This window comes from Symphalangus syndactylus, chromosome 7, assembly GCF_028878055.3.
Source record: "Symphalangus syndactylus isolate Jambi chromosome 7, NHGRI_mSymSyn1-v2.1_pri, whole genome shotgun sequence".
Lineage (NCBI taxonomy): Eukaryota > Metazoa > Chordata > Mammalia > Primates > Hylobatidae > Symphalangus > Symphalangus syndactylus.
The window spans coordinates 91,414,002-91,426,558 of NC_072429.2; the positions used below are offsets into that span (position 1 = coordinate 91,414,002).

The following is a 12,557-nucleotide window of genomic DNA, read 5'->3' on the forward strand; positions in this document are numbered from 1 at the left end:
AATGCATTAAATGAATATTTATATTTAGATCTGTTTCTGGACACTGCATTTTTTTCTGTTGATCTGTCTACTTTTCATTGACTATGACATTATTTTAGTTACTATAACTTTATAATATACTTTAATATATTGCAAATCAAGGTTTCCTTTTCTGTTTACAAAATAGAGGAAAATTTATATTTGTACAATGTTGAACCTTCCTATCCATGGAGACAGTTGGTGTCTTTTTAATTAAAACTTCATTATGTTATCCTGTAGAGCTTTTTTTTCAATGAACACTCATACATTTCTGCTAATTTTTTCTACATAGTCCATAATTTTAATTGCAATCATGAAACACGTTTTTCTATTATGATATTTAACTAATTATTCTAATTATTGTGTTTATATAGAGAACAATAAAACTATTGATTATTACATAATTATTATCTAAAGAAACATGTTATATAAATCTTATACAATATTTTCTTAGTTTTCTAGTCAACCACATAATCTTAAAATTTTAGTTTTTTCCATTTTTGCCATATTTATTATTTATTCCTGCTGTCTTAAAAACTGAATTACACTGGCTATCACTTTCAGAAAAATGTGTAACAGTGTAAAAGCATTAAACTGTCATGATTTTAATGAGAATACTTCTAATATTAAGCATGATAATTGAATTCTCATCTCAGTACTGAAAAGAATGATGATGGCAATGGGCTGAAACACATCATATATATAAAAATATAACTAGATTATAATAATAAAAGCAGCAACAGTAATAACAATGACAAATCTTCATTGGCCACCATTAGAGAGTGCTAATTCATTAATCTGAAATTTAATAAAGGGAAAGACTCAAGTATTTATCCTTCTTCTCCTGTATAAGCCGTATTTTCAGATGATCAAATAGTTGATAAAGAAGATTATTTTTAAAAATAATAATTCCACTTAATAAATGCTGAAGGAATGAAAGAAAATCACCATTTTGCAATGCCTAATGAGATAATGAATCCAGGAAAGGTGATGTTGATGAAAAAACCTTATTTTGCAGGAAATCACATTACTAGCACATCAACTCACTGGTAAGTCTAACATCACAAATGAGACCACCAAGTATTATGTAACTCATTAAGTACTACGAAATACTCTCAGCTTAAGAACTAACAAACCACAATCATAAAAAACTGGACCTAATCTAGCCTAATATCTCATTATCGGGTTATAGAAAATAAGAAAAATATAGGAATAAAATGACTAACACAATGAAAAGTACTAAATCTAGATTACTGGACATTCAAAAGGACAAATAAACAGCAAACAAAACTGCTGTTTTCTTCAGCAATTCAATGGCCTGGATTAATTTTTACAGAATAAAAGAAATTTAAGAGACACGCAACCAAATTCAGCATGGACTTAATTTTAAAATCTCTTGTAAATAGCCATCTTGGAAACAATTAAGGACATCTGAATATTGACAGTATTAGATTATATTAGGAAATAAGTATTTAATTCTACTAATAGCTTTCTGGTAATGTAAAAACAAGACAAAACAAAAAACCAACCAACAAAAATCCCAACATTCTTTTCAGTTAGAGATGCATACTGAAATATTTACAGTAAAATGACATCATACCTGAAGTCTGCTTTAAAATACTTCAGTATAAAAACATGGTGAAAAGAGTGGGGATATATTAATAATTATTGAAACTAGGTAATGGGTAGATTGAGATTATTACATTATTCTCTCTACTTCTGTGTAATACATGTGGTTAGTGATAAAAAAGCAAGCAAGAAGTAAGAAAGTGGAAAAAGTAGGTGAGGATCAATGACGAGTCTAAATAAAAGGGTAGAGGTAGTTAACACAGTAAGTACATAGTTAAGTACATGAGAGTGCTAACCTATTAAAGTAGAAGTGAGGTTCAAAAAAAAAAAAAAAATGAGAGAAGAGAGACTGCCTGGAACTTAGAATTAAGGCAAATAGGGTAGAAGTTGAAGAGCTGGAGAAGGGAGCAAAAGCACTCTTAAGCTACCTAGAAGGGCACTCCCTATCTGGATCTCAAATGTTTGGGAGCTAGCATCATAAAAGATTTTCATGTATGGGGTATTTCTCTTCAGTTTACCAACTTCCACACTGTTGTTTAGTGTAAAGCATCCTAATAGGCGCTAAGATTATAAACTCCACCTCATAGCCACTACAGCAAGAATTATATCCAACATTGTTTATAAAATCTTATTTTAGAAATTGCTGCAATTTAAGAGACTTTCAAGATATCTTCAATCTCACTATATCAACATGAAAAGAAAATCCCTCTGAATTTTGTGTTATCCTAGGACATACCTAGAAGGCAATCCAGTGAAGACCTGCCTTGTGACATTCAACAGAGTAATTGCAGAAGCAATTTGTTACAAGCAGATGCATAGTTGAACACTAAAAAGGATGATAAGCTAGAAAGAAATTAGATATTGAAATCAATTTCTTTTAGGCTTACCATGGTACTTCAGTTTCACACAAACAATTGTATTTGAAGAAGTCAGGGAAAAAAATGCCATACTAAGATGGGTGCCCATGAAAACAGAACTTTACACATGCTATAGCCTTTATAGTCACCATTTACTTGATTGGTCCAAATATTTATAGTTCATTGTTATGACTGCCAAAACTGGCAACCACAAGGATTGTTGTCTCAATTAGGACAGTAAACAGATTGTCTCTTTTTTTAATGAAAAAATCTAAAATGTAATACTTCACAGTTTAACATGTTTATTCATCTAAACGAGCTAAAAAATAATGGTGCGACATCTGTTCGAGAGGCATTGGTACCTCAAATTTTGGCTGCCTCCCCACCAATTTGGTTGTTGTTTTAAAAAATGAAGAATAGGAGGGAGTACTGTCATCAAAAAATCTTCTGGCATGTAACGTATCTTATTTTTCTTGAAATAAGAATCACATATCTGTTGCTAGGGATAGAAAAACTGTATAACAAGGAGGCACTATGCTGAATGCGGCTACAGTTCAATTGTTTAACTCAATTACTGACCCACTATGGATATTTCCATACTGATATAGTCCTTTACATGACTCTCCCAGTTCCTTCTATACTTACCTTTAGCTAAAATATCAACAAAATGGTAAGAATGTTCCTGTAGGTTAAATTCATCTGCTACATTTTTTTTTTAACCGTGGGTTGCACTGATTCTAAATATGGTGTAAGTGGAACAAAATCTAGCAAACAGCATTCTATCCAGGCTGCATTGGAGCAATTCTAATAAAAGAAGGCAGTGCTGCTAAGGGAGAAGTGGTAGGAATCTCCCAGAGAAGCCCCAGGTAAGTGTAAAGAAGTCTAATTGTTGGTGAGGAGAGAATACAAAATTATCTTAGGTAGTCTCTGGCTCAACAACTTTATGTTATGGATGAAATACATTAAAATCGGCTGAGTTTAATTTCTAGAAGTTTATTTTTGATGCTCATGTATAGCACAATTTGCTCTACTGAATTATCATTGACTATATAATTTTAGAACCTGGAAAATATAGTGTTTTAGTAGTCACATAAACATTATAATGAAAATTGAGTTCTATTTTCATTTGGAGTGAAAATGCATGCTAAGTTGAATTCAAACATTGAGTATAGTTTTTAATAAATTCTAAGATAAAAATAGCATATTTGATTCCCTAGAAAAGAGCAATGTTTCTATTTTATAGCGACCTTAATGCTAGTTGTCTTGATTTAAAGAGTTCAGGATGAAACATATATATATCTCAGTACAACCAAGGACCATAATTGGTAAACACTGAGTTGATTGATATTGTGACTTTTAAGTTTTATTTATTAAATTCAAACATTTTTTGATCATTTACTTTACACAAAGAAACTGTGACAGACTCTGAGAGGACTAAAAGGCATCAACTTAAATTTTAACATGCATTTATTAAATTTATATGCAGATGACTACACTACTGCAATTACAGAAATGAGTCAGAACATACTCTCAAGATCTTACAGTCATTGGTTGGGGTGAAAGTATTTCTTCTGTCCTCATGAAAAATTAAAAAGATAGAAAATCTTGAAGTATTTTGCCACCTTAAAACAACTACCCACCCTACATTTGTACTAAAATAGGCTTTTGCTTGTTTTAAAAGAAATTCTAGATGAGGTTATATTTTTACAATACTGTATCTCGTCTCAAATAAATTTATACATTCTTTACTCTGTCTAAACTTGCATGCAAAATAAGAACCAGCAAGCCTTCAAACTTCAATCACAGTATTCCATAGGCTATATTTTAAGTCTGTTGCATTAGTTGAAATTTATTTTTCAGAGTATGTTAACAAACATATTCTAACATTTAAAAAATCATTATGATTTTTTCTGTTTTTGTCTTCTAAATTACTCTGAGCAGTGAATTATTGGAGGGAAAATACCCATGTCTAAAATTTGTGTCTGGTGCCAGTCTCAGATTTATGCCAAACACCAGTAGGTATTCAAAAGTGTGGTCCCTTTAAAACAGCAGGCCGGATATCACCTTTCTGTCTTCAAAGATTCAAACCAGACTTCCAATCTGGGATTTCTTTACAGAGGGTTGGCTGCTTCCCAGTTAATGTGAGTTTTGCAAAATTTGCATTTCATGAAAACAGTGTTGTGTAAACATATATTGTGTCACTTTACCTGCTATTTACTAAAATCAGAGTTTAGCCTTTGAAATTTATGGTTCTCTGGAGCTATTATAAATCAATCAGTCATACGAACAGACAAGCTGTAGACTCAGGATATCAATAAAACTAGGCAGTGAAATTTGCCTATAATTATACTATATTTAGATTAATAGTTATCAAAAACATTTTTCCCCAAAAAAAACCTCAAGGGTAAAACAGAATGGTAAAGTTTTTTTCAGGATGATGACTTTTCAAACATTTCCAAGAGCATAATCAGCTATTTTAAGTACTGTAAACTCTGTTATATTTCATTTGGATAAGTATCTAATAAGCAATTATTACATATCCTCTCATTTAAATTACCACTGAAAACTAGAAATAATCTTTATTTAATACGACTGTTTTTAACACCATATGGAAGGGGAAATAACTGAATGAAAATTGTTCACGTAAATGTGATGGGAGTGGGGGGGTGGGGAGCAGTATTTCTTGACATGTGGCATGTCACTCAGGAAAGTAAAAGGCCCATCATATCCAAAATGCCAGCTTGGATATTCCCTTGCCACCCAGTTGACGAACAGACATACCACATGGCATTAAATGCTGCAACCTTTCCTAAAAATGCCACTTGGATTGGTCCGCTCTGGTGAGTATATAAGAACTCTTGGTCTGTCTCTTGAGTTTGTGAGTTCAAAGGGAAGAATCTAGTAAATAACACTGGCTAAATTTTGCCCTCAGATGTTTGGCATAAATGATTTGTGAGGATATTGGAACCTTTGGCTGTTTTCACACCAATGAAATAAATTATGCTACTTGAAAAAAATTCTACAGAACATAATGCTACACAGTCACATTCGACTTTTTGCAAAAGTACCAAAGAGTATCTTTTAGAAACAGTGCTTATAAAGCCCCATATACTCCTCAGAGATTTCCCAAGGATTTCTTCTCTTGGCTAGTAGGAAAACAATCTTAATATTTTATTTATTCTTCATAAGTACAATGTATATAATATAAAACACTTTGTGCACATGTTTCCAACAATTTCATTTTCTATGCATCCTTACATAAGGTAGTAGCTAATAACTCTTTCTGTGGACACGTATTTTCCAGTTTTCTAAGCTTTATGTGTTCAAGCATTGTAAAAACATATTTAAAAATTGAATTACCAGTAAAAATATTGAATGTACAGGTCATTATGCTCCCACAAATGCAAAATACATTGAAAAATTATATCAACAGATAATTACATATGAAATATGAGGCATATGTTTTCTATTATTTATTTTCTCCCTAAAGAGTTCTAATTGATTAACTCTCAAGAGACAAAATGTAATTTTATAAAACAACTGTATTGTTCAGATTTAGGACACAACCTAAGAAGATGATTCTGAATAGGTAGGATTTTTGCTATTACTGTTATGTGAAAAAGACTGCACAATTAAATGACAAATTTTTACATATCTCCCTAACAAGAGGGGCAAACTGATACTACAAGCAGCCAGAACAATATAATTAAAATAGAATTCCAAGGTTATATTAATAGAGTAATAAGTTAATTAAAACCAAGATCAACTGAACTTCTATTTACACCAGTTCAGACAGCCCAAGAGGAAAAGAACTCTATTTTAGAGACATATGTGACTCTTTGAGCTTCTGTCATCCAGGTGCCATTTCTGATGGAGCACATGTGCAATGAACAGTTGGCAAAGAAGGAAAAAGATTATGGTAGATGTATGTGCAGATAGTCTCTGTAATGATATAAAATACATCCAGAAAGAAAGCAGGGCTTTGTTGTAAAATAAAAAATTTCCCATGACTTTTTGTTCTTTCTGAATGTGATTTGAGTATGTTTCTGTAAATAAGAATATATACTAACTTATGATGTATATAGAACAAAAATAGACTTAGTCATGGGGAAGTGATGGAATTATACACATAAATTGGCAATGACATTTGAAAAATTTAGGATCTGGTTTCCATTTCATCTAAATGTATCATGTATAGGGTGGCTGTCAAAGCAGAAAGATATATTAAAGTATCCAGTAGCACATACTATACTGCATTGCTAGGTAAGGTTCTTTTCTTCACATCCTATGCAACTATTAAAAATCATATGTCTGCAAACTGAAAATATTAGCAGAAAGAATTAAAGATGTTACAGTTTCAGTATTGAAAGTTTTGGTCCCAAAAGGTGCTTTCATAAAGTCATTTCTCTTTCATGCACTGATTGTTGCTTAGCTAATCTTCATCTTGGTCCAGATCAGGGTCAACATCCGTGGTGAGTCTGAGATAAAAGAAAGCATAGAAAGCCAGTAGTAGTGCCAATATAGCTGCAAGTACAAGGCCAACTTCCTGGGAAGAAAAAAAAGTAGACTTGAAATTGATGAAAAAAGATTGGTTAACGTTATTAGTTTCACCAGATAAAATAACCGTATTATTCCACAGGCTAGAATGAATAATTTGAACCTAACAATCATATCCATTTTGTTTACCATTTTTTGCCATTAAGAAACTTGTTTTGTACTTGGCAAGTCCCAATGAAATGGCAAATACACCAGTGGGTGGGTCACTGGTATTATTATTTCTAGCTAATTTGTTTTTTCCTAATAGTAATATTAAAAATGTATCATTTTAATATATTTTTATAGTTTGGATATCAGGATGTTCGATATAAGCAATGCAGTTTGTATCTACACAGTTGATCTGTTTTCTATTTGAGTGTGTTTAACTTTATTTGTGGCTTCAATACATTCAGTATTAATGATAGCATTTGGGCACAGTTTTTTTTTTTAATTATCATTCCTTTTCATTGTAAAGAAACAGTCGTAACTGGTCTCTAGATTATATCTAGATGTATACATCCTCATTAAATGTGACTGTTGAAACTCTAATTTTTAAATTCTAAAGTCTATAGTTTACATTGCAGAGGAACAAAACAAAGTACTCTTCACTCATGAAGCATAATACAGTACATTTATCACAGCTTTGAAGGATGGGCCCAGATTTTTCATTTGTGATGTGATGTGGATTAAATTAATCAACTATATTGAAATAATGATAAAAATTTACTCATATATTATGATAAAAATCATATTCTCTCTCAAAAAGTATGTGTATGTATATATCTCTGTGTGTGTATACTTTCCAGAACTTTCTTAACATTAACATATCATTTGGCCAAATCAAAAAAGAAAAAAAAAGCAAATAGAATGCCAGTTCAGTATACTAAAGGGCTTAATATTATATTCTAATTTCTACTGTATATTATGCCCTTTACCTGGCACTGCTTTACAGAGAAGCAATTCATTTGCATTTACATGAATGCAGTTTACATTTCACAAGAAGGTAAAATCAGTAATAATAAACTTTAAAAACATTAAAATGAATTTGGCTTATAATCAACATGGAATTTTTACGTGAATGTTGAATTTATAAATAGATATTTTATATAGATTTTTAGCTTCATAATTACATTTATTTAGATGTCCAAACTATGAAAATAAATATTAATAAACACCAATAGGTTGAAAAACTCGGTGCCAAAGATTTTTGTAAGGTTTCATTTTTTAAATCTAATATACCAATATAATGTCAAAGGAAAGTGAATTTTTTCTTTGTTGCAGTTGAAACACTTTGGCATCTCAAAAGGGCATGGCGGCATCAGACAGGTTTCATTTATTTTCTTATATCCGCAGCTGTGTTCCCAGACCCATCTGGTTACATAGCTACTAATTTTAAGAGGATGTAATAAACAAGTGACACACAACTGCAAACTCCATCTGTTCTGTATAGTGGACAACAAAACTCTTCAACAGCAGTCCCCATTCACCCAAGCTTAATGCAAGAATTAAGTTTGTACTCTTGATTGGAGGTCATGATTCATATCTTATTGATAGTCAGTTCTAATTGCTGCTTTTCAACTCCTTGTCCTTAAAACAACTCTGTATCATTTCACTAAGTATTTTCAGAACATCCAGAGGCATGAAAAGGCATTTAAGGGATAGGAAGCAGAGAATATTCATAGAACATAACTTCAGAAGACCCATTAATTCATTACATCTGTTCAATGTACAGTGTGGGCGTGGCTTAAAGGTACTAGGTGGAAAGGTATAGCAAATAATTTTCTTCAAAAATTATCTCTTCATTGAGGAGACAAGCATTGTAGAGGCTGAATGTCTGGAGAGTTGGAACAATGGTAAAATTTGAAAACAATGCTTGCAGGATGCTGGTGACACTAACCATAACTTAGAGACCTATAGGCATTTATGATTCCCTTGCCCCCTTTGGCTATTTTTAGCTTTAAATCAAAAAGAACAAAAAAGAACAAACATAACATTTCAAGCTGGCTCATCCCAAGGGGTTGTGGGCAGGATCTGGTTGGCACTTGAATATTTTATTTATGTAACAAAACTAAACTTGTGATCCTTATTCTTTCATTATAATTATACTTTTCATATAAACCTTTTAAATAAAAAAAAGCTCATTAACAAATGTAAATCCGTTCCTTCTAAATGCTAGAAAATCAGTATTTGCATTCTGAAAAAAAGTTAGTGATGCTGTAATTCTTGAAAAAATAATCTTTTAATTGAGCAGCAACTAAATAGCAAATTTAGTTGTGCAAACATTTTTTAGGCGGCACTCATGGCATTACTGGGCCATAAATTATGGCATTTTCCTTGTATTTCTAAAACACAAAAAATAAAAAGTACCTTCTCAGTAGAAATCAAGTCTAGGTTTCAGAACAATGTATTAAAATCTTATATGGAAATTGCTAACTGTTCCCTCAAAATGCTATTACTAAACATACATTTACAAAAAGCACTAGAAGCCTCTGAGGGTTAAGCCCCTATTGTATAATTCTGCATATCTCTAGCCCATGATTTCTCAATCAGTACTGTTGATTTGATATTGTAATTAAATCTATAAGTGATTTCTTATATAAGCTCTTCCAAGATGATCATGTCTTATTCATCTTTCTTTTCACAGGTGCTATACTATTATAATATTTATCATAATTTATAAATAATGAAAGATTGAGTAAAATTTATATAATCTTTATACAGGGATATCAAAATTAGTAATGTTTTTAAAACTGTATAACACTAATATCCATAATACTACCTCCAAAGCCAATCTAAGAACATTTTACAATATATAATATGGCAACAAGATGCACACTTTAAGAGGGTATCTTAAGGCTGATGACAAACACTGAAGGAGAGACTTACTTACACAAACTGGGAATGGCTAATTCAAACAAATGTTTTCTCAATCAGCTAATAATTTATAAGTGACTTCTACGCATTCAATTTAATGTTCAATGTTTCTAGTGTATTATTGAACTCTCCTGACAACATTATGAGGTAAATGGCAAAATTTCCATTTTATAAATGTGCCAACTTAGACTTAGCTGGATCATGGCAAAAGGAAGAGGCAAGGGGGATAGGATTCTAGGCCTCCTTATCCTGAGCTCAGTGCTATTCTCATTGCTGTTATTTTTATATCCATGCATCTGTTCATATTTTCTATAGATTTGAATTAAATGAAGAGTATATCTACGATTCATTCAAAAGACTACGTAGTAAAGTGATAAGATACCACAAGGTTATGGTCATTCTATATCAACTAGGTAAGAGTACAGTATGCTCGATGTTCATTAGTCCTTAGTTGCTTCTCTGACGTTATCAATATGGATAAAATCACTCACTGGGGAAATTAAAAAGCATTAAGTGGCAATTGCTGAAAGAAACTTTGTTATTTAAAATCCTATGCCAAAATGACAAAGCAATCAAAGTTTGACAGGGCAAGCTAATTAGTATGCCAGATTTGAAATGTAAAACACCTTCAAGGTTCTGATTCTAAAAAGTTTCATATCATCTTAATAGGCTCTCCACATAAATTGTCAAGCAAAGTAAGTAATATTTAAGGTTAAAGTTTTGTTTTCCACAGGTTTACAAATCAAAATGATGTGCTAGTTTATTAAAAAGGAGCTATGTTCTGCTGCCAGTTTGAAAGTTTTCTGTTGATATTTTAAATATTAAATAAAATCTAAGAAAAATGTTTTCTCATAGAAAGACTAGCAAATTCTACAGTGTTTTTAAAAAGACACTAGATAACTGCACTATAAGGTAGACCTTATCTCATACTGGGAACATTATTATTTCTTCAGATTTAAAGAATAACAACAATTATAAGAGCAAATATATAAAAAAGATGTGTGTGTATAAAGGTGGTATATACATAAATAAATAGCTGCACTATTTCTCAAATCCTGATATTTAACTTATCATATTGTACCACAAGAGGATTTTGTTACCCCATATTTTTCTAAGAAACAAACAAACTAATTAAAACAACAAAAATCCCACTGTATTGTGAAAGATAAAAGTAAATGACATATTGCCTTTGAGGACAATGACAGACCATGTTCTCGCTTCAAGAAATGATCATCAAGTAGCCAAATGTAAAATTTAAAAAAAAAACTCAACACTGATTTTAAAAAAGTCACGTCATAAAGAATTTTTCTAATGAATGAAATTTCACATGAAATTAGAAAAATACTTCAAAAGATGAATCTTCTCTCTTTTAAACAAAAAGGCAATTTACTTTTTTTCAATAAAAACTGACACACAGCACGGAAGAGATGGTGTTGTGCAAACATACTGCATCACACGGCAATGCTTGATCAAAATCAGCAATCAGGAGCGAAAAGAAGGCAGTGTTTCGTGATCATAATAGCAAATTCTGGAAGACAACCAAATATATCATCTGGCAGTTCAACAGCTGTTACAGCTTGGTAGTAATACCTTGGCATTTGCTGTAAGCTATAACTTAGAAAAATTGATTTTTCATCTGCCAGATAAAACCCAAAATCTTCTTTTAACATGTTAATATTTAAATAAAATATATGTACTGGTCATTTTTATTTTACACCTTTGATAGTAGAGTTGCCAAATTAATTCTTCTATTAATAGTTTAATTCAACTCTAAATACCTGGCAAAAGATTGACATAGGCAATAATGTAAATGCAATTTGTTGAGTTTCATTGTGTTAGCACATTAAATTAATATCTGCTAACATCATTCTCAGTTGCATTTATCCCTCTTAAGCAGATAAAACACTGGTATTCTGAAAGAACAAGTTTAGGAATGTCATTATAATTTCATCAGAGAGTACTGACAACAATAAGTAGAGTAAAATTACATAATTAATGATCTCAGTATATATAATTACAACTACAATTTAAACAACTATAAAATGAAATTTATTGAAAAATGAAAGAAATTTCTGACAAAGGCCACATACATCACTGAAATGTCTGAATAATACACACAGTAGCTAGAGAGAAAATAAATTGCACCTTTAAGTATAACTGATTCTCTTAAGTGACACTGTTTTAAGACCCTTCAAAATCTCAGAGTAGGAAGGATGTTTTCCATTAAGTAAATTCTTTACAAAAACCTTCAAGTCTGGCATTCTATTTAGATTGTGAAATGTCATACAACATTTAGAATTCAACATTTATGCAATCCAGTTTTAGAAAATGAAATGGCATGCACATATCAAATTTTAAAGTTACCAAATAGAGGTTCACCTTTATGCCTATTGCTGTTTTCTTTGCTTCTGCTTTTAATTTGGTTGCTCGTAAAATAGGTTTAGTTTTTTTATAATCCTGTTTACCTAGAAAGAAATAGTTTCAGACAATGAGTTATGCTTATATATAATTAAGTTTAACAATCATTTGAAATGTCAAAGAATGTTTAAATACAGTGAAACAGGGACACAGAGTTGCAAAGTAGTTCCCAGTGGTGGTAACCATAAACTTGTCACCAAAAGGTCAAATTTTCCTTCTCTCTTACTTTTTCAAGAAGAAGATACTGACGGACATCTTCGATTTGCTGTATAGTGAATGTCAGAA

The 12,557-nt window shown here is 31.3% G+C and overlaps 1 protein-coding gene across 11 annotated transcripts in view; it reads right to left on the bottom strand.

Annotated features, from left to right (window-relative positions):
- Positions 1-3,781: 3,781 nt before the first annotated feature.
- Positions 3,782-12,557, bottom strand: part of TRIQK (triple QxxK/R motif containing) — an 88,489-nt gene continuing 79,713 nt past the window's right edge. For all 11 annotated transcript variants that reach the window (XM_055286742.2, XM_055286743.2, XM_063643432.1 and 8 more), the window contains 2 exons: positions 12,234-12,319; positions 3,782-6,990 (listed from right to left, as the gene is read on the bottom strand). In XM_055286742.2, coding sequence (XP_055142717.1) covers positions 6,877-6,990; positions 12,234-12,319 — 200 coding nt within the window. In that variant the 3' untranslated portion in view covers positions 3,782-6,876. The remainder of the gene's footprint in view (positions 6,991-12,233; positions 12,320-12,557) is intronic.